This window comes from Nothobranchius furzeri, chromosome 17, assembly GCF_043380555.1.
Source record: "Nothobranchius furzeri strain GRZ-AD chromosome 17, NfurGRZ-RIMD1, whole genome shotgun sequence".
Taxonomy (NCBI): domain Eukaryota; kingdom Metazoa; phylum Chordata; class Actinopteri; order Cyprinodontiformes; family Nothobranchiidae; genus Nothobranchius; species Nothobranchius furzeri.
In genome coordinates, this window is record NC_091757.1 from 36,423,390 (window position 1) to 36,448,601 (window position 25,212).

Genomic DNA, 25,212 nt, shown 5'->3' on the forward strand with positions numbered 1-25,212 from the left:
GAGCAGATCTCTAATTAATTGTAATAATAATAACAACCTGAAATTTTGGTAGGAAATTCTGTCAAACATCAACTGTCACTCCTGTTCTAATGACAAACATCCTACCCTGTCACTGTTCCCTGTGTGTGTGTGTGTGTGTGTGTGTGTGTGTGTGTGTGTGTGTGTGTGTGTGTGTGTGTGTGTGTGTGTGTGTGTGTGTGTGTGTGTGTGTGTGTGTGTGTGTGTGGAATGGTGCCTGGAGCTGTGCCTGCTGCTCGTTTGCCCCAGCCACGTGACGGCGCGGCGCTGAAACGCTAACGAGGTTCCTGCTGGACATGATCTAGCTGAAGTGGTGTGAAATGGAAACAATTGTGCACTGAAATAACTCACATGGCACACTCAGCTCTTTGTGTGCCGCGTCCCGCTCAAACATCATCCTCGTGTGCAGGAACCGTGCTCACTAAAAGTGAGTCACAGTGTCAAAGGTTTGGAGCCAAGGACGCCACGGCTTTGTTCAGAGGCCGCTCTGGTCCAGCTGCTGCAGTGCAGGAGCCGGCAGGGTGGACAGGGCTGTAACTTAATTTTCTGAAATTTTCTTCGTTTTGTGTTACTTGAGTAAGTGCAAACGCTGCACAAGTGCACAGTAACAGGCCAGCTTCTCCTTGCCAGGGTGCAGGAGAGTTTGGGGCTGAGGAAGAGGACGGTTGCAGTGGGAGCAAAGCCACTTTTTTGAGCACTTTGTCTTGTTGGCAGTGAAGCTGTTAGTTGGGCGTGTTTTACTGCAGTGTTCACTTTCTTTGCTCAAACACAAGTAAGATCCCCACCACCACTTCCATTTTTTTTTAATTATTTGGCAGATAACCTACACTCATCACGTTTCACTCCTTTCCTCTTTTCGATTCTTCCTGTTTTCCACCTATTATCTCTCATTGGCCAGTCTACCCTTCCACCTTTTCTCTCCATCCCTGCCCTTCCTTTCATCCCCTCATCTGCCTCTGCATCTGTTCTTTCATCCGTTTTTTGTTTGTTTGTTTGTTTGTTTGTTTGTTTGTTTGTTTTTTACAGCAGACGGGCTCTTAAAGGGCTCCAAGTCACCATTCGAGTCTTTTAGCCCAATTACTAAGTATTCTGGGAACAAAAAAAAAATGTATCTCTGAGTGAAAAAAAGGAGCTTCAAAGCTTGATTGTTTTGAAAGAAGAGCAGAAGATCTGAAATATTGTAACGTTCAGTGCTATTAAACTAGCTTAATACCAGGCTGTCATGCTCATTATTGCTGTCTCTGATCTCGTTAACGAGTAGATAATTCGCTTACGGATCGTTTAGTCTTTGATGTGCAGGTATGACGACAGCTTTTGAAGAGGAGACAGTGTTTCACATCTAAAGCCTGAGCGAAACACGCATTTCAGTGAAGAATTTGCTTCTCGTCAGAATCACGGGATGTAGGACCACCTCGTTCTGACAGACGTAGTTCCTCTCGGTCAGTGAGTCTTTAACCACATAGATCGTCTCTAACAGTCTGCTGGTGTTATTGTTTGTGATGGTCTTTGTCGGTAGATGAAAGTCATCTTATTTTTTTTACAGTGTGCCTCAGGGACTTATGTGAAAAGATCAAACGTGCTTCAATTTTTTTTTCCCCACACACTAGAATTTATTAGCATATTCATTATGAGTTCACTATTCATGAGAGATGCTGGGTGGTGATAATTCATGGTCTGTTTCTGCACAGATGCTGGTGTTTCTTCAATTGTTTTTGTTGTTGTTGTTGTTATTTTAACATCCTATTTATTCCCTTCAGGGTCACAGCAGGCCTCAGTTGACAATGATGGTTCGCCCGTCTGTCGTGAACATCCTCAATGTCAAGCTGCATTCCTGTAAACAAAAACAACTGTTGGCTTGTTGCTAATTTATGCTGTAATGATTTTACCAAACAGAGACAATATTGTTGTAACCCTTCTTGGTCACAATGTGCAATAAATGTCTCCCTTTCAGTCCTGATAGGATTTGAGTTTAAATACATATTAAGATCTGAGGGACTACTATTCTCAGTACTGCAAGTTTTTGTCTACATTTACATTTCTGTTAATGCACAAAGTGATGTGATTGCTCCTAAAAGGAGGCTTGTCATGGAAAAGTCCCGTAAACGCAGTAAAAACTGAGCAGAAGTGGTAATTCTGTGGTATTTTGATAAAAGCAAGTCTCAGATTTTTCATTAGGATAAAAACCATTTGTGTCAGTCTGAGGATAAAAAAAATGTCATATGAGCATGAAAATAGGCTCCTACACCTGTCTCCTGCATTAGCTTCTAATAGAAAATAGACGGTGAAACTCTAAGATTAGAAAAGCCTGACAGATCCACGTCACACTGTAATTAGCATTCGTGGACTTGCCCATCTTGGCTCACGACGGGGAAGGCTGTTGTTGGTTTAGCGTCCAGGAAACAGCTGAGAATGTTTCTGCTAGTAGAAGCTAACTGTTAGCATTAGCAACTTTACCACACAGCAGAACTCCTCCATACTTGTGTTATTTGTGGAGAAAAAACAGCAACTTTGCAAGTCAGTGGTAGAGTCGTGTTGCTGTTATCTAATCTGAGGTGAGGTGTCCCAATATCAAAATATTATGTTGCAAAGCCACCAATGTTTTTCAACAACTGGGCATAATTTCATTCATTTTCAACGTTTTGATGGATGTTTCCAGAGATAACTGGTAAAAACGAAATTGTCTTTTTAATAAATAATGGTATAATAATCACATTTATTTTATTATGTAATTATAGAACAATAAAGAAATAATAGGCTAATAAAATCGGTCCTTACCACCAGAGGGCAGTAGACATGTATAGGACTAGATATGGCTGGTTATTGATGAAGGTACTAATCCTGATATTCCTTCTGTAAGCTTTGAGGCCAGAGGTGATTTGATGTTCATTTCAATAGCCAACAATGGGTAGACGGATTTGATAAAGTATAATAAAAAAAATATTCAGTTACTCGCAATAGACGTGTGCGTCTGCCAGCTGCAGTATCTTACAACCCTTTTTACATCTTCTTTAGACCTCCAGAAAAAAAATTAGATGAAAGAGTTTTCTGCTTCTTATGCATTAGAGGAAGAACAGATTGATGCTTTTCTTTATATTTCTATGCAGTATGAACTTTCCCAGGCAGAAGCCATAGACTAGCTCACTCTTAAGTACCAATCAAGCAGCGTATGATGTCGGACCTGTTTCTGGCCTCCTTCTGTAGTTAAAGGCAAAACGCAGCTTTATGTTTTAATGGGCTCGCCAGAGCTCCGGGGAAGTTAGAGGGGTTTGGCTATTATGAGGAAATATTATAAAGCTTGATACCGGCTCAGCACTTGAGCGGCGACCGCAAGGTGATGTTACTCAGTGACACCAACTTCTAATCTCCGTCCAAGAGTTGAGCACCATACGTGTGAGAGCAGGACAGGGGCCAGTGAGTGACAGAGTGGAAAATGTGAGGAATGTCTCAGTGCGACGATGTTGGTAGGGATCCAGGAGGGGATGGAGAGAGGGAAGCTGGCGTCAGCAGTAGATGATGAGTACAGGAGGAGAGATCTACTGCTGCTGTTCTCAGGGAAAGGATGAGCACAGTGGTTCTCATGCCTCCTTCCTGCTCGGGCTTCTCTCTGCAGAAGTGGCTTTGTGGTGGTGAAATCCTACTATGCTGTTTCTGTGACAACAGTGTTTGAAGCTAGTGCATTTTGCGGCAGCTCGTCTGGTTTAACCTGCAGCAACAGATCAAGACTCCGATAGCTTCCAGCGAGTGTGTTTCCATTATTGTTTCTTGGGTGACCACAGCAGAGAGGCCTCAGTGAGTGACTCAGCCTGAGAGGCAGATTTCTACCTAATTCCCTGTTCACCAGAGAGAAACCGCACCAGTGGCTGAACAAGCTTTAACAAGATAACAAACAATTATTTTATAAGTTTCTCATCTTTTACGGTTTGATTGTTATGTAGAGTCAGTGTAAAAGGTTGGAGGGTGGATGATAAGTGTGTAATAATCTTTGTTTCTGTATAAAAATACATTAGAGTCCTGCTTTGAGGTTTGATTACACCCTGTGACCATTCCATATGTTTTCTTTTTCTTGTACATCTCTGATAAAAGTTCAAGTAGCTTCAAAGTATCATCGTGCCTGTTGACTTACTTCTGCAGTGGAGCTCTGAGGACAGTCAAGGTCTGTCTGTCAAAGAGTAAATCACTAGCAGACGAAAACAGCTATTAGGATGTGAAATGGCACGGCTCCCCTAGCGGGGAGCGGCCAGTTGAGTCCAACCTGAACCCTCCTGGTCCTACGTGTCAGTGGGGTTAGAGTCTCATAGCGAGGCTTGATTGTGGCAATGTATCACTCAGCTATTGCTCACTCAGTGTTGGTATTGGGAAAGAAAAGGACAGCTGGAGGACACTGTGGGAGGGAGATAATAAGCAATGAGATGGGAAGGCAGGAAAGATGGCTGATAAATGCACAGAGGGTAAGACAGGAAGTGGATTCTCTCACTCGCTTTCCTGTTAGGAAGAGCAAGGGGTCAATGGGAGAACACTGGATACTAACCTCAGGGTATGGGGTGTGTTGTATGTAATCACAGCATTTACTAGCTGGGTGATGTTTGAAATCTGAATGTTTTCATTATATTTCCCCCACATGTTTTTGCAAGTTTCTGAGGAGAGATAGTTGTCTTTTTGCTAAAACATGAACATCATCTAGGATCATGAAATAAAGAGACACATATAAATGTATCAAATGAAAAAACATAGACTTAGAGTGATCAGCTAGTCTGACAAACAAAAAAAGGTTTTTATTTTCCTTCAGACCATGAATGCTTGTTTAAGAGCGAAGACCAGAAAAAATAAATCTTATAAATGTCCTTGTCCTTGAACCCACCTTTGATGATACTATATCACACTAGAATTGACAGGTCTTTCATGTGGGATAATCATAATTTTTTATTGATTGATTGATTGATGATTGATTGATTGATTATTTAAACATAAGACAACACTTTTGAAAACAAGTCTTTGCCCAGAGGGAGTGGGAATAAGCCAATGCTTACTCAGCCCACCCCCTTGCACACACTACATATAATGTAAATCTCAGTATCATTAAAACTGTCAGGGGTGAGGGGCTTTTCCGGTTGCAGTCTCCATGGGGTCCCTGCCCTCTGGAGCAGCACCAGGATCTCTGGGACTTGGAGCTCTTTCCATCTCCTACACATTCTCCTACACATTTTTGGGGGGGCAGATCTGTGGCCCTTCGCTTTTTCTATTGGACGCTCCTATAGAGAAACCTTACAAATACAAGCACATACACACACAGGTGCTCTCATAAGTATGGACTTGGGCACGTTCAACACATGTCTTAAAGCTGTGGTTGGCACTAAATGCACTGTGATTTATTAGCGTGTGACTGTTCAGTAAAACAATGTTGATTTTTTATTTCCTCGTCAGGTTGACGCAGTGATAGCTTGCTCCTGTTGGGTTGTGGTGTGTCCCTTTTCTGCAGGTCTAGAAGCAGACTCTTGTTCATCATCGAGTGTTTATTTTTGTGGAAACCCCCCCCCCCCCCCCCCCCGTTGCCTCTTCCTTTCTCTTTCACCTCTGTCTCCGTGTCTGATTGGAATTACAAAGCATTCAAAAACAATAACAATAAAGTTTTAAGTACCAGGCGTGACATTGAAGCAGAAGCTTTGATGCTCCACGTGAGAGTAAATCTATAAGGCTTGTCACCAGCATTCAGACATCAATTCTGTTTGCTTCACAGCCAGACAGGACACGGGAAACAAATAAAATAATAAAAAAATAAATAACTGTCAGGTGTGCAACTAAACCCCCCATCCCCCTCCCAACTTCACCAAACCATGTATCTTTAACGTGTCTTTTCTTAAGTGTCAGATACCCTTATGGTGCACCAGCACTAAAAGGTCAGGGTGAATTAAACAACTCTAGGGGGATCCTATATAGATTTAAAGATGGGGCTCAGCCCCATTTAAATTTTAAAGCATCAATCTTGTGCATTTTTTTAGAAAACAGTAGAACTACAGGCTGGTAAGAATGTGTAAAGCATTTATTTATTCCTGGCATTATAATATATTTGAGTTAACAATGTTATTCTGTCTTTTTTGCTGCTGCTCAGTTCCAAAATAACAAACCGTCTGGGCGGTGCTCGCTGTTGAATGTGTGAGCATGCACAACTTTCAAAACCATGTTTTCATGATGATTTAAGACAAAGACAAATCAAGCTGCTGTTATTTATTTGCTGTTGGTGTTTATAGTAACAAAATATACCAGCAAGGCTCTAGGCCCAGGGCTCAAGTTTTATGCCTCATGACTAGTTATTTAAATTATGCATTCTTTACACCAATTTCAGAATATTCTGTTTAAATGTTCACATGCATCCAAACCTTAAAAATGAAATAAAAACTGGTGCGCGTGGTTCTGTTTTATGCTGGTTTGCCAACAACGTGTGCATTTGTGTTTATAAGCAGGCGTCTTTTGCTTGGTTAGGGTTAGGGTTTAGCCTTGCTTCTGTCTGCGATCCTCTTCGGTAGTGTCCCGGCTTCCATCTCCTATGATCAGTAAACTCTTTTGTCCTCCATTCATCAGCAATCGCCCAAGTCACACAGAGGATTTACCTTCCTATTTGTTGTTAAACGCCTCATGATTTTTATCTTGAGAAGTGCTATATAAAAGATTGTTTTCTTTCTTTATTTCTTTACTTACTGTGTTTTATGCTCAGCTAAAGCTAAAGGAGTACAGCCGGATCAGAAGAATGTCTGGACTGGTTAAAATATGTTTTTCCCCTCTAATCTAACTGTAGGGAATATGTTAACAGACACAATTTTAATTTTGGGTTGAATATCCCTTTAAAGCTAATCAAACCTTTAAAATATTTATAGATTCTTTATATTATTGTGCTATGAGATAAATTGGACTCAGCCAAAGTTTGTATCGGCAGAACAGAGACGTCTAGAATTAAACGTTTGCATCCACCCTGAGAACTAGAACCAGTGCATTTCTAACACAGACTGATAAAAAAAATCCCACTTTTCTGTTTTTCAAACCTTTTTGTGCATCTAAAAAGCTGCTAAGCTGCCTGGAATCTTTTTCTCGCTTGTCATCCCCATCCTGTAACACCTTAGTTTAATTTGTATAATTAATACCTGCTTAGCAGCTTGTTTGGCACAACTCAAACACAGAGTGAGCAGCTGCCTCACATGCTACCATTTTCCTAACAGTTACAGCTTACTGGTCCTTGTATAAAGAGGCGTTATCAGAAGATAAGGAAAATTTTGCTTCAAAAGCAAGCTGACATATAGACTCATTCTAATAAACCATAAATATGGAATTGAGAATTTGGAAATCAATAGATTTAATCAAAAGCCTGTTCTATCAGAACGGCACTGTGGAGCTTGAAAAGGGACTCGTCTCTATGGTAACAAAGCGAGCTGCTCTGACAAAAGCTCATGACCCCATCACAACATCAGAACTGTAGCGAATGAAGGAGAGGTTTATTGCTCTCCTTTTTACGGCCATTTTTCATATTTCTGAGAGATCGTTGCAAGCATTTCTAACTTGCTTTCAACGAGAGAAACCGCACAAATTTCCTCTGGAACTGAGAACATAAATTGATTTTTGGGGATAAAACATCTTCAACATGTTCAAATATTTATGGCACCTGTGGAAAAAAAACCCTGCTTTGCTGTTGATTGTTGCCAGAAATACACAGTCAGACTGAAAGTGTTCCCTCTAACGCCACAGTGGGGAGCAGCCGTTTGATCCCTCATCACTGGAACTTCCTGTTCCACAGCCGGCACGATATTCTGTATCACTTTTTATTGCTTTCCTTACAGAAAAAAATAAGGCAGCAAGTGTAAGCACCAATGCAACTGTGCAGAGAATGTTATGCATGGCCAGCTGAGTGAGGATGTGAGACACGGGCAGCTGGCTCACTGAATAGTCGTGTGTGTGTGTGTGTGTGTGTGTGTGTGTGTGTGTGTGTGTGTGTGTGTGTGTGTGTGTGTGTGTGTGTGTGTGTGTGTGTGTGTGTGTGTTTTTCCTAGCAGCTCCAGTTCAAATTAGCCGTCAAAACTGAGTCCTTTAGCAGCAGTCTGCAGGACACAATCAAGGTCACACTTCCTGATTCTGCTGATGCAGTTTATTCCCTGATGTTGGCACCAAGCTGCCAAATGAGGGGTACACACTCCCATTCCTCCATTATCACCACGGCTCTCCCTGGCATGGGGGTATGCATTTACCCGTTAAATTAGCTGGGGGGAGGCGGGAGGTGTGTGATGCTTTCTGCAGGAGTGCCTGGATGCCCTTGCTGACGTGCAGTGTGGAGATGGATAGGCTGAGGTGTCCTGATTTCCCATGCGACCACAGTAATTGTGTTATAATGGAGGTGGGAGCTGAGTTGTCATCAGTAGAGGTACCGAAGTGCAAAGCTCTCAGCCCAAACCCCCCCTTGCTTTCTGTAGCCATATAGAAAAGAGTGCAGACTATCTAAGTAAGGCATGATGGTATGATGTCTGCTTCTGAATGGCCGGGGCGGGTTTGCACTTTTCTATGAAGTGGAGGCTTTTGGGAATGATGTATTTTACCAGCTTGTTATCCCTGCAGACAGGTGGTGAAGCAGTACATCTCATTTCCATCAGCTGGTTGTGTTTTCGTGTCAGCACTTGTTTGTTTACAAGATGCGCCTGAAGTTGCAAGAATATTTTGCCTCAGGCTAAAAGTCCCTAAAGAATAATCACATTTTATTCTTCTTGTAATCATCTTCTTGTAATCATTTACATAGTCACTCAGCGATCTTAAAGAGACGTTTCCACAGAAACACTCCTCTTTAAATGTGACCGCCTGCCTATCTAGATCTGAAGATGAGAACGGCTTTAACGGTTTCTGTTCTTCTCTTGTCGTTCCATTCAGGCACCATGAGACCAGTGCAGAGGAACTTCTATGAGCCGTCCTCTGCCCCGGGGAAAGGTGTGGTGTGGGAGTGGGAGAATGACAATGGCTCATGGACACCGTATGACATGGAGATCTGTGTGACCATCCAGAACGCCTACGAGAAGCAGCACCCGTGGCTGGACCTGATCTCTCTGGGCTTCTGCTACCTCATCGACTTCAACAGCATGTCTCAGACCAACAGGCAGAGCCAGCGGAAGCGGCGCCTGCGAAGGCGCATGGACCTGGCTTACCCGCTCATCATGGGCTCTATTCCCAAGTCCCAGTCGTGGCCCGTGGGCGCCAGTTCCGGTCAGCCCTGCTCCTGCCAGCAGTGCATCCTGGTCAACAGCACAAGAGCTGCTTCTAATGCCATCCTGGCGTCTCAGCGGCGTAAGCTCCACACAGGGACAGCTGGCAACTCGGGCGGGACAGGAACACACACCACAGTACGGCAGAGCAACACTTTTGCTGGGACGTCTCTGTGGTCTCCAACGTCCGACTCCTCTGGCACCAACAACAATAACATCAGTGTGGGAGGCGGGCAATCTAAAGCTGAACAGGTGAAGTCGCCGCTGTCCTCTGCCAACTTCCACAGTTCCCCTGTGATGCCGTCCCTCTCATCCTCCCATGGTCACCATACTCTCACAATCAACAGACAGAACAACCTGAACCGTCCAGGCACTCAGCGCATCTCCATGGGAACCACGCGAGGAGCAATCCCACCAGGGTAATTGTGTTTCCAAAAAACCTCCTTTAATTTTCAGATTTAGTTTTCCTTCCTCTTTCAAACCCAAACCATTGCTTTATGTTTACTTTCTCTAATTCCCTACTTTCTTCGCAGCTCTTTTTCACGCATTTATCAGTGAATATTCAGACTGAAGAGTTCAACTCATGTTCTCCTTTGCGCATTTAGGCAAAAGTCCTTGATTTCCATATATGTGCTTGTCATGGTTGCTCCATAATGAGCTTATGTTGGCCCCAGTAGGCGTGAAATACTGCTGCTCTTCTGGACCGCTCTGCTGCTGCTGCTTTAAACTAATTTGTTGCTATCAGAGCTCCATGGTTGTTATGTCATCGTGTGCAAAACCGTCTGATGCTGCATGTGAGGAATGTGAAATGTGCATTTAGTTAGCTGCATCTTTGTTTCACTGAGCGTGAGTCATATGCATGCGCTGTCAGAAAAGTGAAGCGGGATGCTGGTGGAGCTTCGGAAGCCTGTTTTGCCATGGAGGCAGATCTCCGCTGGGGAAAAATGAATAATGGATCAAGGGAAAATCGGAGCTTCAGCACACAGCTCTGACCTCAGACCAATTCAGAGAATGAAACCGAGGAAAAGATGTGAGTTAGCATCGTAACTAATACTTCAGGCCTCTCATCCTGCCTTCTTTTACTAAAATAAACGCCCTCCTTAACTAATTTGACGGTATTATCTTCACAGCTCATGGGGAGAGACACACTTACAGCGTGTTTGAACAATACTTTCACCTTTTTTGCCTAATTCAGGTCACTGAAACAAACAGGCGCCACCCCCTTTCTGATCTGTTTTTGAAGAATTTGGTGAAAGCTCAGAGTAGTGGATGAAATGTGACTTTTTCACCTCGCAGTGCATAGAGTGAGACACAGAGCGGTGGAGAGGAAGAGAGAGAGAGACGTGGGGCGGTGGTGGAGGGGTGAGGTAGAGTAGATCGGTTCCCAGGCGAGTGGCTTATACAGGATGAGTGTGGTTAACATACACACAGCAGGACATGAAAGCTTGCACAAAGTGAAAATGAACCGTCACACATTTCCAATCACTGTGCTGCAGACAGACCACACACAAAATGAAAAACATCAAGTTTTTTCTCATGCACCCACACATGCTAAAGCAACTGTTGTTGGGTGTAAAGAAGAGGTATTTAGCACAGTGTGGTTTGTTTACATGCTGAATTACACATTTAAGCAGCCATTCTTCACTTGATTACAGGTTTTAACCGGTAAATCAAACTCACTTGTGACTGATTGCAGTGTGTGACGTTATGAGCTGTGGCTCAGTGGTTACGGCAGCTGCAGCTTAGATATTGAACTGTACTTTTGTGTCATGAAGCAACTAGTTGTAGGCTGTAGGGAGGTGAGTGTGCGTGCATGCGTGCGTGTGTGTGTGTGTGTGTGTGTGTGTGTGTGTGTGTGTGTGTGTGTGTGTGTGTGTGTGTGTGTGTGTGTGTGTGTGTGTGTGTGTGCGTGTGTGTGTGTGTGTGTGTGTGTGTTGCCATCAATCTTATAGAAGCACACATATTAGAAGTGGAACCATCTGCTGGTTTATGCAGACACTCTGTTGGGTATACTAGAAGCATGGCTCTTTATTTAGATAAATTATTAAACACGTGAGAGCTTTATTATTTGTCCGTGATTAAATAATTGATCTAAAAAAAACACATAACCAAAAGATACTTTTGTAAAACTGACATTAAGCTGTGAAAATGTCTACAATGACCTGTCAGGCTCTTCCTCTGTCTGCTGTACACAGAGGACGAGTCTGGATACTCAGAGGCAGAGAGCACCATGAGGGGCGAGACAAGCTAGTTAAAAAATAACCAATCAGAAAAAGGGCGGAAATGACGGCCTTATCGCGCGACGCTGCAGTTTTTTAGCTGTAGTCAAAGATGGCATCTGGCGACGGCGCAAACATCTTACTTTAGAAGAAAGGCTTTTAGCGCTTCTTCTTGTGGTTTTAAACATGTGTCCAAGTCATTTAGAACAGAGGAAAGAACTGCAGGGATCTCCGCTTCAGACGCCATCTTTGTAGTTTGCTCAGCGCTGATTGGCTCGGTTAGGATTCTCAAGGGGTGAGGTTATTTAAATGGGAGCATTGCTGGGCCCTTTGCTTCCCATAAGGGAGCATGGGCATGGCTGGCCAGGCTAGGACCTTTCTGCTTTAGAAAACCTGTAATGCTACCATGAGATAGCTTAGCTTTTTGTCATTTTTAGATAATCTTGCTAACAAACAGGAACATATTCTTCACGGTGGGCAGAAATAACCCAAATAATGATTCATGATTGTTTTTGTTGACCTCTTGAAATCAAAGTGGATGTTTGGTGGGTATTCTTTAATCAATCAAACTTTATTTTTATAGCACCGTTCACTGCCTTTACGGAAGCCCATGGCGCTGAACACCACAAATGCAGAATGACATGTCGATCAATAAAAGAGGCAATAAAACAGATTAAAATACAATTAAAAGGCATTCACACAAAATAAAAAGGCATTAGCAAAATTAGAAAAATATTAAAACAACCAATTTAGATCATGAACCATGTTGCATAAAAGCCAGGCGATAAAAAATGTGATTTATGTTTAGAAATCAGCTGATACCTGTGTGAGTGCGTCGACCACACAGATCATTATTCCTCAACAAGCTGCTTCATAAACTTTGTTCTGGTGCTCCCCTTTATGACAAAAATTAATAATGCAACAAATAAATAAAACATGAGTGCTTATGTGGGCCAAAGTGGGGCAAATTAGAAATTATTGGTGTTGTTCTTTCATGTAGCCTCTAACTAAGAGTTAATCTTTACCCACATCTTTCCACCCATAGCAGGGTAAATATTTGTCCCTCTGTCAGCAACTAATGAATTCTCTCTGTTTGGGAAACGATAAATCTTAAAGCGATATTTCACCCAAAAATGAAGTTTTGTCAGTTGACATATTTCCCAGAGTTAGATAAGTGGGAAAAACCACATTTTTAACCTGCCCAGTCATTCTCCTGACCCGGCTGTACTCCTTTAGATTTAGCTTAGCATAAAATGCAGTAAGTGAATGGATCCAACTAGCATTGTGAGCAAAAAAATGTCCTTAAATCACTCAGTAGTGATCCCAATTCTGCTTGGTGACCTAAATAATCAGACTGACTGCAAGTGAATATAATATGTAACATAAAGGAATCACAGGTGCCATTTTAGACTTGGGACTACTTTATGACAAAGCACAGCTATAAGCCTTCACTTGCAGGTGCATGGCAGCCCCAAACACACCTGCTTCTATAAACACAGATGCACACGTTGTCTGGGAAATATGTCAACAGACAAAATTTCATTTATGGGTGGAATATGCCTTTAAGGAATTTAGAGGTTTCCTTAATTGAGACACAGTGGATGACGAATACCAAAGACGGACAGCGACCCTTGTATCATGACCTGCCAGGGAACGACATTAATGCAGTGTTACTGGATTAGGGGCTGGCTGGATTCAATAAAAAGTGATTTTTGGTCTGAAATCTTAAAAAGTACCTTCACAGCAAATTCTTCCAGAGCAACTTTTAAAAGACACGATCTCGTCAGAAATGTTTGTGTCACCTTGCACATTTTCTTTTTTTATGCAGAAACAATAAAACAACAACAGAACTGCAGAGAAGTGAGGACTGAGGTGAACACGGGTCAAGCACAGAGAGGAAAAGTTGAGAAAGCAGCACAAAAAGCTGCGTGTGGTTATCGAAACTGAAGTGCTGAACAGCAGAATCGCAAATGTTTGTGCTCATTTACACTGATAACGTGTGGTTTTTAATTGAATCTGAGCACAGGCTGACAAAGGTAGGCGCAGTGAGAACTTTTAGGTTAATAGTTTGAATCAAAAGTCAATCCAGATCAAAAGGCTCCAATATAAATAAATCAATGCTTGTCCGCTTTGTGCAAAGAAAACAGACGAGTCAAAATAATAGCTGTGAAATGGACATTTTGTTTGTCCCAAAGTTCTTGAGGGGATTTGTGAGACTTTTCCTTACTGCCTCATATTAATTCATTTAGGAACTAATTTTAGCAGCAGCTGACATGAATCATTAACAGTATTTAATACTCAGCTTTAAAGGGATATTTTACCCAAAAATGAAATTTTGTCAGTTGACATATTTCCCAGAGTTAGATAAGTGGGGAAAAAAACACATTTTTAGCCAGCCCAGTCATTCTCCTGACCCGGCTGTACTCCTTTAGCTGTAGCTTAGCCTAAAGCACAGTAAGTGAATGGATCCAACTAGCATTGTGAGCAAAAAATATCCTTAAAATCACTCAGTAGTGATTCCAATTCTCCTTGGTGACCTAAATAATAAGAATGAAATTAATTAGTAACATAAAGGAATCATAGGCACCGTTTTAGACTTGGGACTATTTTATGACAAAGCACAGCTGTAAGCCTCTGCCTAAAAGTGCAAGACAGTCCCTAAATCCATTTTTACAAAACAATGTCGTCACTTTGTACGCCGTAGTGGAATCATGAAGCCTAAGGTTGTTTCATCAACATATAAATATTGGACAATGGGTTTCCATAGGCTCCAATAACAAGTTTTTGTGCTAAAATGGGAGGTGGCCACCACCGCCATTTTGACCGTGTCACAGGTTCCGTCAAGCCCAGACAATTCCATAAAAGAGAAGAGAGGTGGAGCTGAGGGTGAGGCTGTAAGGCTGGGATAAACTGACGACACCCGGTCGAACTAGCTACAAGCTAACCTGAAGCTAACCCAAAGCTAACGCAGAGGTGGGAGCTAAGCTAACGGAGGTAGCAACCTAGCTACAACCGGAGTTAACTGCACAACACCAGAGCTTCTGAGTCAGAGATACGCCGGGCTGACCGCTGGGTAAAACCAGGTGGAACACAGGTCTCCGAGAGCTCTACAAGCCAGCAGCCGCACAGCAGACAAGCACCGCTGCGATCTAGGAAGCGCAGAGCTGCCGCTGGAGAGAACCGGGTGGAAAGGTTTCCATCCTAGAGCTCCACAAGCCGGCAGTCCGTGCAGCAGACAGAAGCAGCGATCAGACAGAGATGCGCCGGCCGAGCTGCGGGGAGGGGAGAACGGGTGGAAAACATCGGTTTCCATCCAGAGCTCCACCAGCCGGCAGTCCGTGCAGCAGACAGAAGCCGCGATCAGACAGAGATGCGCCGAGCTGCGGGGAGGGGAGAACCGGGTGGAAAACAGAGGTCTCCCGAGAGCTTCACAAGCCGATAGTCAGAACCCAACTCCACCAACATGTTTTATTTCAACCCATTTTCTAAAGTGCAGCGTTATGTTAAATGCACTGGGTTTTACCCTACATGGTTAAACAGTACATGTTAAAATCTAAGCTCAGCTCGGCAGTGACCTAAAATACATAAATATAATTTTACTTACTGAAAAAAAATGAATTGGAGACTCCTTGGACGCTCTATTAGTGCAATCAATGCCACAGCAAGTCATTTTGTCCAACATTTACACAAAAAATATCCAAAAAAGAATGCACAAACGCTACAACTAATGGTCTAAGTTGAGAGACTGAAAATGACCGAACTGTTTCCAGGCGAGGCCGAGGCTCAGACTGAGGTCTTTCCACGGAGCTAGCGCTGCGGTCACATGGGCCTGTGGCGGCGGTCACGTGGGTCGGATGCTCATTGATTATACAGAATTTTAGGCTTTCAATACACTAAAACAGAAGAGTGAGAAAAAAATTCACCCCCTCAGAGTTGTCATGAGTGTAAACTAGATCATTTAAACAAAAAACATGTTTTGGAACCAGGCTGTAAACATGTTTATTTCTGCTGTGAAATTGGTATTTTTAACTTGGGAGTCAATGAGGATTTGCTCACTTCTGACACCAGCCCCTAGTGGATGAGGGTGGAACTGCAATTTATTTCACTTCCGGGTTTGCTTCAATTTTTCACCCGCATTGTGGGGGCTTGGGTTGTTTATAAGTGATGAGACCGTGGTGGCATTGTGTCCATTTTATGTTAGATTAGGCAATGGTGACATAAAGGAGGTACCGGGGTGGTCCCTGCGCTGCAGCGGACTTCCGTTTATCTTGGACATGACTTGCTTTTTATTGTGATTAAAGCTGCGCTCATTAAGTGTTTTTTAACAAGCTGCTCCTGGTGTCAGTCATCCACAGTCCACATGCAGTCTCTGATGATCTGACCTCCAGCTATAACAGAGAGAAGCTCCTGGAGCAGGAGCACTGCATTGCTCTAGTTTTCCGTCTGAGCTGACATTGTTCAAAAACCAAAAATTACGGCTCGTGTTTACTTTCATTTTCAATATCGTTACCGGCCGGAGCTCTGCATTGACTCCCTATGTCATCATGACACCTCCCTCTGTTGTGCTAAGGTGCAACCGCCGTTGCTACGGTAGACATTCACTGCAATATTAGGGCCGTTTCTAGCATTGTGGGGGCCCTATGCAATATAATGTTTGGGCCCCCCTATTTTGACAAACTGCAATTGATGATCTATAAACACACCATGAATTGTCACAAATTGCAAGCAAAACATGGTACTGTATCAAAATTAAACATTCGCTCAAGAAATTTAACTAACTAATAAAAACTAGAAAGCAGTCAGAGTGCAGACCTCCACCCTGGGAGGGGTGTTCACATCACACATACCATAATAAAGGGGCTAAGCGCATGTGAACAAGTACAACAATTGATTAAAGATTTCTGTATCAAGACAGTGGTCAAGATCATAATCTTTCTGATGGTCTGAGATTTAATTATTTTAAGTATAACTCTGGTTTTATTGGGCTATTAACATGTAAAGCTGGTGTGTAGTTTATAATTGGGATTTTAAACCAAAACAGCATGTTATAACTGTAATAAAAAAGCATTTGATTTTTCTTCAGAAATTTCTGAATAGAAAAGGTAAATGTACATGAACATAAAATCTGAAATAGCAGAAATCAAGCATAACATGTATTACAACCTTGTCTCGATTTATTTATACGTACAACTTTCAGTGTCTGAGTTTCCGTAGATATTGTCTGTCAATGCCAGGTGTTTTTAGCTGTTGTGGCATTCTGCAGAGCAGTTCTTGTCCTGCTGCAGACTAAACAATTTCTTGCACTCTTTGCACATCCAGTTAAGAGCTCCTTTGGTCCCATTTTATCTCCTGATGTAAATGAGTCGTTTGATGGTGGTGCTCGGTGAACACATGAATTATACATGCTCATATAAAGAAAGTCTTCTTGTCCTTGATGGGTTTTGATTTGCTTTGGGTTTTTTGTGTCCTTTGCTTCACTTCATCAGCTTTACTTTGCTTATTTATGGTTAATAGAGTTCCTTCCACATAATCTGCAGAAGACAAACACTCTTCTTTATAATAAACAAGCACAGATTGTTGGATTTGAGTTCATCCATTAATTATTCTGTGGAGTTTAAGGTGAGAAATCCCCCTTTGTAGTTTTTCACTCTGTAACTTCTCACTGTTTCATTTCCTTGAACATACTGGTGATGGTTAGCGGAGCTTGTGTAGCACAGAGCTGTCCTTTCCTTGATTTCGATACTCATCAGTCCCACACTCACAAGGATCCAGCTGATCCTTGTTCCTGGTCCAGTGATCGGAGACATCGGAGTCCCCAGCCAGAGATGTGATGGGACACATAAGCTTCTCATCCAGGCTACGTTCCTCGTTTTGCTATTGCACTGAGCTTATTGATGGGTGTCCCTTGGCACAGGAACAGAGGCTCTCATTTATGGCAGTGCTGTCTGATGATGTGGGCTTGTGCAGCACAGAGAAGCCAGAGGGCCAAAGACCTCTGACGCTTCATGGTCAAAGACTAACAAGATTCAAGGTTTGATTTACCAGTGGTCCATGTGTCTATTACTGATTTCTTTACTTTCATCTCTCTATATTAACACTTGCAGGCAGTTGATGAGCATCATGACCCCTACAGTCACAGGATCATGTGACTTGTTCTGGTTCTGGGGGGTTCGACTTCCCTCTGAGGGAGAATTTAAAGAAAATCAATACAAATTTGTTGTGAGCAAATGCCTTTTCTATTTAATAACATGTTTCTATCCTGATGGGTTCGTCTTTTTAAGTGCAGCCTTGTCAGTGTAGCTGTGAGTGTTGCTGTGCAATAATATTTTAAGTGCAGGAAGGACAAAGAGCACAATAGTTGTTCATTACCAAAGCGAAAATAATAAGAAAACCAATATAGCATCATTACTGCCTGTGCTATGAAGCATTTGCATGCTCTGCACAAAAATGTGCAAAGCGAGTCAGAAAACCTGTCAGTTTGTCATCTAACTTGACTGATTTGTTCCATTTTATTTTTCAGGATCATGCGAATGTTAGACCAACATCCTTAATGTGTGTGCAACCCACTGAGTCTGCAGAACAGTTTATATTATGTATGTATAAATATATATATAAATATATACATACATATATACACTTTATATATATATATACATATATATATATATATATATATATATATATATATATATATATATATAAAGTGGCAATATAAAGTGGCAATCTAACTTGATTTGTGCAGCCTTATTTAATGTCAGCCACCCTGCAAATTCAGGTCATCACAAAAGATAGCGAGCAAGAGGACATTATACCAGCACTCGGTTTGTTATCTGTCAGTCGACATGAGCTAACAAACAATACTCCAACGAAGATTTAAAAGATTTACAAGTGTGGCCGATTTCGTTTCTGTGTGGCAATATGATTTTTTCAGGCCTTTGATAGAAAAAAACTTCAGAAAAACAGATTTTTTTTATTGGAGAAGATTCACAATAAGCTTCAGGTATTGGTATGTGGAAAAAATCAATACAAAATAGTCATGATTTATATGATACATGAGGTCATTTTCTTCAAGACTCCTGTTTTTTATTTATTTATTTTTTCCTGAATTCTTGAATGGGTCAGCTGCCCCCTGCTGGCTCTTTGAAAAAGTGCAGCTTAAACTATTTATACCTTGAGACTACTTGAATCGAGACTTAAATGTATATGTTTGGCTATGAAATAACAGACAGAGTTGTACTTCTAGGCTTATAGTAAAAACAATTAGAGATCTTAATTTAGCCTGTATTTAAAAGTAAATCCTTTCAGAATAAAAGCAGCAATGGAACTTTGGAAGATGATCAGTTTCTCCAAGTTAAACTAATATCATTAGAGCTGGTGTCATCACTTTTACAGCAGCATTATATCTATTTTTGTCATATTTTATGTTAAGTAGAGAATATTTAATGAAAAACAGAAGCGACCCGAGTACAAAACCTTGTGGATTTCCTAAACTACTTGTGTAAACTAGCTGTTTTTCCTCTACGGTGATTTAACTTATTTGATTCCATTGTCAGTTTTTGTGTTATGTGTTGTGGTTCTTCATATTGTTTGTGTGTTAGGGTTCTTTAGAATGACTCCAGATTTGAAGTGAACTTGTTTTTTTCTGCCTTCTATAAGAGGAAATGAAACTGGTTACTGAACTTTAATCCTCTGAGTATTGCTATTTGAACTGAAGCTCTGCCACTGTGAAAAGAAGGTCTCTGAATTCTGTGCTATTAATACATCAATGGCTTTTGTCCGCTGTCCTCTACACATTCTGAAAAGTGTGCAAGTCAACCATCGTCAGTGTTCACCACAAAGCCTGACCTCTCCAAATGTCATCCTGTATCAGGCTCTGCTCCAGTGCTTTGTACACGAGGCTGGCCGTCTCATCCCATTGCAGGGTCTGTGTTGGCGAACACGACATTTTAACTTAGGTGTTTATTGTGGGACAGAGTAGAACTGTCTGCTGCTTTTAGTGTTTTCAGCTGAGGTGTTAAAAGCAGTGGCACCGCCTTTGGGCTATTTCCTGTCCTCTATAGGTGGTTATTGTCTTTACTGCTACTTTTACTTTTCACTTTTATTTATTTATTCATTTATTTTTTCATACAGTGTTCCTGCTCTCCCAGTGAAGAACCTAACTGGTTCAGGACCAGTTCATCCAGCATTAGCAGGTTAGACCAACGTGACACATTATGTTTTTGTCAGCATTTGTTTTCAATTTTGATAAAACAATCATTTCCACTGAAGGAAACTTTACTGTTGCTCTTTTTTTCCACTCTGTGTGTGTGTGTGTGTGTGTGTGTGTGTGTGTGTGTGTGTGTGTGTGTGTGTGTGTGTGTGTGTGTGTGTGTGTGTGTGTGTGTGTGTGTGTGTGTGTGTGTGTGTGTGTGTGTGTTTATACACGTATCAGGTATGACCGGTATCCTGATGTGCGCTGCAGGTCTGCCAGTTTGCCTGACTCGAGCTCCAAAGCCCATTCTGCACCCTCCGCCTATCAACAAGAGCGACATGAAGCCAGTGCCGGGGGTCAATGGCATGCGCCGCAAAACCAAGAAGAAGCACCTTAAGAGGGGTGAGTTTGGAAAATATCAAGAGAAGAAACCTGTACTAAATCTTTGTATTAGCCATCAGTATTGCTTAAAGTGACTGTGCATATTTTCCTGGAGATAGGGGGCAGTAGATACCTAAATTGTTGCAAGCAAGCAGTATTTTTGTGCTGGAGTAAGGACCTTACCAACGGATGCCCATTAGGGTCAAAAATCCCTGGGGAGTGCAAACTTTAGCAAAATAACAAGCACATCAGACTCCCTTTCATCACTGGCAACAAATGAAGAGGTAAATGTGTAAAACAACATTTAAGAATGATAAACGTTTTGTAGCCATTTGTTACAAGTCAGTAAATGCATTTTGTCCTCATGGGCTTCCATAGAAGGAAATATGGCTTCTAATATGGCGTCGCCCAGAGACTTAGACCCGCTGACCCGATTTTTATGGTTATATGTTATGAAGCCGCCAATATTTGTCAACAACAGGGCATCATATCATTCATTTTCAACAACATTTTGATGGATGTTTTAACCCTCTCAGGCTCAAAATAAGTTTTGATAAAAGGACGAACAACTAAGTCCTTCAGGGGTACTTCAGAGTTAAAAAAATGCTCATGAAATACATATGTAGAGTAACCAGGTAGATAATTTTAACTGTTGCAAATCTGCAACGCCTGCCTCCAGAGGGTTAATAATTAAATACTCCACATTGTCTCTTTAAGTTACTAAATGAATGAGTTTAAATAGAAGATAAAACTACATTTGCAATTGTTTGAAAGATTTGAGGCAGATAATCAACACCTGTTGTGCTTTTAGATGCATTTAGAGTAAGAAGTTGAGTAAGTGCTAGTAAGAGCTGAATGGTTAATTGATTTGTTTGGCCCCATCTGAGTTATCTTCCTACTGTCCGTTAGCACTTTACACCCACAAACTTCAGTTTTTAGATTTCACTTTTTGAAATTAAAAACAAAAAAGTCAGGCAGTTTGTGGGATGTTTTTTGGTGGTGGTGGTGGTGGTGGGGGGGGGGGGGGGGGCCTACTGTCTTCTGAAATTCACAAACCTGTGATAACATTAACAAATCTGATTTCTATAAAAATGAGAAAAGATGTCACGTGTGTGAGTTTCAGGATAATGTTTACCAGGCAACATCAACCACAAACACTTTATAATGCTTCATAGATACCATCACTTTCAGTTAACTCTGCTCTTGTTGCAGCCAGGAAATCCAGCAGAATGTGTTACTTTAATACTCAGTAACCAGGCTAACTGTTTCTAGCGATGAAAAAGGCAATAATGTGCAATTCTGTGTTCTGTTCATCCTGACAGTATATTGCGACATGAGCCTAAGAGAAATTAAACAGTGGTGTGTGAGGTAGCCATATTGTTTTTTCAGACCTAGGTTGGTCGGAGGTTTTTTACTTTCCAAAGTCAGGATTCCTAACTGGACTTGAAATAATATGTTCATAAATGTAAAGGTTGAGAGAAAACTGAAAAGCAGACATGATCTGAATTCAAAGGTGATAAACTTCAATTACAACTTTGTAGGTATTAAAAATGATTCACTTCACGTTTCAGCTGCAAAATTACCACAACCTAAAAAAATAGCCAAGATATTTCTTTAGATACTTATAGACAAATGTTTACTCTACATGTCTAGATCGAGGACTCATTACATCAATTTGGAAGGCAACTCAATTCCCACCAGATTTACAAGATTAGCGTCACACAAGAATGAATCCTGTCAAGTTTCAAGCTGTTTGGCCCAAGCAGCGTCCCGTCCTGACAGATTCACCGATTTTAGGTCAAACAAGCGTCAGAACTTAAAGGTGACACTGTGTGTGTGTGTGTGTGTGTGTGTGTGTGTGTGTGTGTGTGTGTGTGTGTGTGTGTGTGTGTTATTTAAGTTATGATAGTTCTAATAGTTCTATGGTCTGTTGGGGTTATTAGGAGCGAACAATTAGTAAGCTTCAACTTACTTTTGGATTCTTCAATAAATTCTGTAAATATGTAAATATTTACTGATTTATTAATTAATTAAGATATTCTTAGATATACGGGGCACCATTCCCCTTTAACCGGGGAAAAATTGAATCCAAAACTCTTATCAGTCTTTCTTGAAGTTCGTAGAATCCTTGGAGCAGAGACTTCTCTTCGACACAACAAAGCTACTGGAGACGAAAATCTGAATTTTATAACGTTTAATTAACAATTTGTCAAATGAATAAACAGTGGCATAAATGAATAATAACCATGTGATATAATAAAAGGATGTATATTCAAAATAATGTTCAAGGTGTTTGTGTGGTGTGTGTGAGTGAGTGTGTGTGTGTGTGTGAGATGAATGGGTCTTTGTTTCCCCAGAGTAGGTGGGGGGAGTGAGCTGTGAGTGTGTGTGGGGCTCTTCCCCTCCCCTCGCATTCAACAGGAGACCTGGATGTGTAAAGTTTTCTACTTTCCCGAACACTTAGTGGCTTAGAATCACAGTAAAACTTAACTCAAACACTTCAAAAGTTAACAAACAACAAAAGGGTCACTTGTAAATTATTTAATCTAAAAGGAGTCGGCAGCCTGGCCAGAGCTGACGACTAAAGATATTAGCGATGATCAATAAGCAGTTTATTCTTTCAAAATGACCCGGCGGACGTGTTTTGGGAGCGAAAGAGGAAAACACGAAGCTACTTTTTAAGCAATAGCGCGGTTTTATTGCTTATTCTGGACTATAGAGGAAACGGGAGAAGAAAAGGAGAGAAAAAAATGAGTTTTCTGATCACCCGATGAGCAGCAAGGCGTCCCCGCTGTTTGATTTGACGGTTCTCCGTTTTCTCCGCAGTTTTCAGCGTCATCCGTCGGTTTGATGCTTTCTCCGTTGTTTGGCTCCACGTGTGTTTCTCCACGGGCTGGACACAAAGAGGACGAAGTTTCTTTTGTGCTGAGTTTGACAACTTACAGCGTCTCTGAGAGCTGAATGGAGCTCCGCTCGTTCCCAGTGAGGTCCCGATAATGGTGGAGTGGTTTCCAGCGGTTGCGTGGCTCAACTTGGCACTTAGAGCTTCCGCGTGCTCAAGTTGTCGGAGCGTTCGACAAGCGTGTCCTTACCGCCAGGTATCCTGGGCAAAAGAACGAGGTTTCTTTGTCTCTGCTGAAGATTTATGGTCTTAGTTCGCGGGAAAGCTCCACGGCCTCCCGCACATGCGCAGAACGTGTTTCTGGTACTAGGCGGTAACATCACCCAATGCTTCCGTGTGCAAAGCATCATGGGAAATGAAGTTTCTTGGCGCTGATGTGATTATTTGCTTTCCAGAGCAATTTAAGCACAGTCATTTTGGAGAAAATCACTGCATAGTAATTTCCTCATGAGGTCAGACCCTCAACAGGTCCATACAAAATATGTTCATGAATTTTATTTATTTATTTTTTTTGCATGAAATCACTCTCACATAAAGCCACCAGCTCTATTCTTTCAGTACATTTGATAATGAGCCGTTTCAAGGTTCTGTCACTTTGAGGTAAACAAGCTGTTGCCGGCCATGCCCACCCACCCCCTGATTGGCTGAATCTTTATCTCCCTGTCTTTTTTGAAACAGCTCATTGTAGGCATATAGAGCTCCAGACGTCACGTGATTCTCAGAGAGTAGACGCCATGTTGGCAGGCAACAAAGGTAAACAAAATGAACGGGATCGGCTTGGATTTTACTCCGTTGGAGTTTACTTCACACTTTAAAACTGAAGAAATCGTTTTATATAGTCAGAAATTAAATAGACTAAACATCTCCGACCCTTACCGTGCCCCTGGGATACTTTTTTAAAACGCCAGAAGCTGTCGGAGTGGACCTGGCCAGGGAACCCCTTGGGATTTCCCCGAAGGAGCTGGCCCAAGTGGCTGGGGAGAGGGAAGTCTGGCCCTCTCGACTTAGGCTACTGCCCCCGCGACCCGACTCCGGATAAACGGATGAAAATGGATGGATGGACAAATAACATAGATTTACATGTAAGTAGTTTAAATAGAGTGCTGTGCTGTTTGAATGTATAAACTGAACTCCAGGAGAAATCACTGGTCTGATTGTTTTCCGTGAATAAAATAAATATGTCAGGCAGGAGCGTCTCAGGATCTGTCTGAGATCTGTCTTGGTGAGACAGAAAATAGCAATCCAAAGTGCTTTTTATGTGTGAGCTGACAACTGATCAACCATTGCTTAAAAATGAAATACAGCTTAGCCGGTTAATTGCTGTGATCATAAAACACGTAAACGGCAGCACGCAGAACTCACGAGGCAACGTTTTACGTGATGTTTACTTGTTGCTATGAGTAATAAGACAGAAAAAGCCACGCCAAAATAAGTTTAGGAAGCCCACTAAGAATCGTAATAAAAGCATTTAAAATAAACACCATACACAGTTGAGGAAACGTTGGTTTAAGTAACTGATATGAAGCGGTCGCTGCATAAGCGAAAACCTTTACTCCCGGGATCCCAGTTTCATTTTAGCCCGGTCACTAGCGCGTTTTATTACAATGATTCAACGTTTGCGGCGTTCCGGATCTTGGGGAATCCTGTAGATGGCTCATCCCTTATGTCATCCGCGTCTGTTCTGCATCCTGGGGCACAACAGGAATCTACCATAGTTCCCGTTCGATTGAGTTTTCTGACAATAACAAATACCCCAGCTGCAGGCTTCTGCCTACCAAGATGGTGCCGTTTCGATTTGAACTGTTGCATGCCGGTAGAAGTGACGGCTACTCCCGGAGCTCTATAAATCCTAAAACAAAAAACTGACAGAAAGTAGATGTTTTTGTCATATTTGCTACCGGCATCCTGGCATGCTTCTCAGTCAATGACGCAATGCACCTGTCCCAATTCGGCACACTTGTGTACTCGTGTGTACGATACACTTGAAGCCATTCTGCGCACCTCCTCAAAGTGCACTTCACAGAACGGTGTAGGGCGCAGTGTGAGAATTGGGATTGGACCAGACAACCAGACACTGCATGTTGGTTCCTTGTCAGCTTTTCTTTTGGGAATCTAAGTGAACTTTAGCATTCACTGATGCTTTTAATTACACATTTGCTTCACCTGCTGTGCATAATTAGATCAAATCTCTACATCAACAGGTCTCATAAAATAATAGAATATTTTCACCTGTGTTTCCCCTTTTCATTAAGTCTGTTTAATGCAACATTTCTA

The 25,212-nt window shown here is 41.9% G+C and overlaps 1 protein-coding gene across 7 annotated transcripts in view; it reads left to right on the forward strand.

Annotated features, from left to right (window-relative positions):
• Positions 1-25,212, forward strand: part of dtx1 (deltex 1, E3 ubiquitin ligase) — a 50,067-nt gene that overhangs the window by 15,812 nt on the left and 9,043 nt on the right. For 5 of the 7 annotated variants that reach the window (XM_015972180.3, XM_015972182.3, XM_015972179.3 and 2 more), the window contains exons 3-5: positions 8,917-9,664; positions 19,595-19,656; positions 19,896-20,057. In XM_015972180.3, coding sequence (XP_015827666.3) covers positions 8,917-9,664; positions 19,595-19,656; positions 19,896-20,057 — 972 coding nt within the window. Of the gene's footprint in view, positions 1-299; positions 3,808-8,916; positions 9,665-19,594; positions 19,657-19,895; positions 20,058-25,212 lie in introns of those variants that run through there. The other 2 variants (XM_070546545.1, XM_015972183.3) reach the window with 2 other exon arrangements.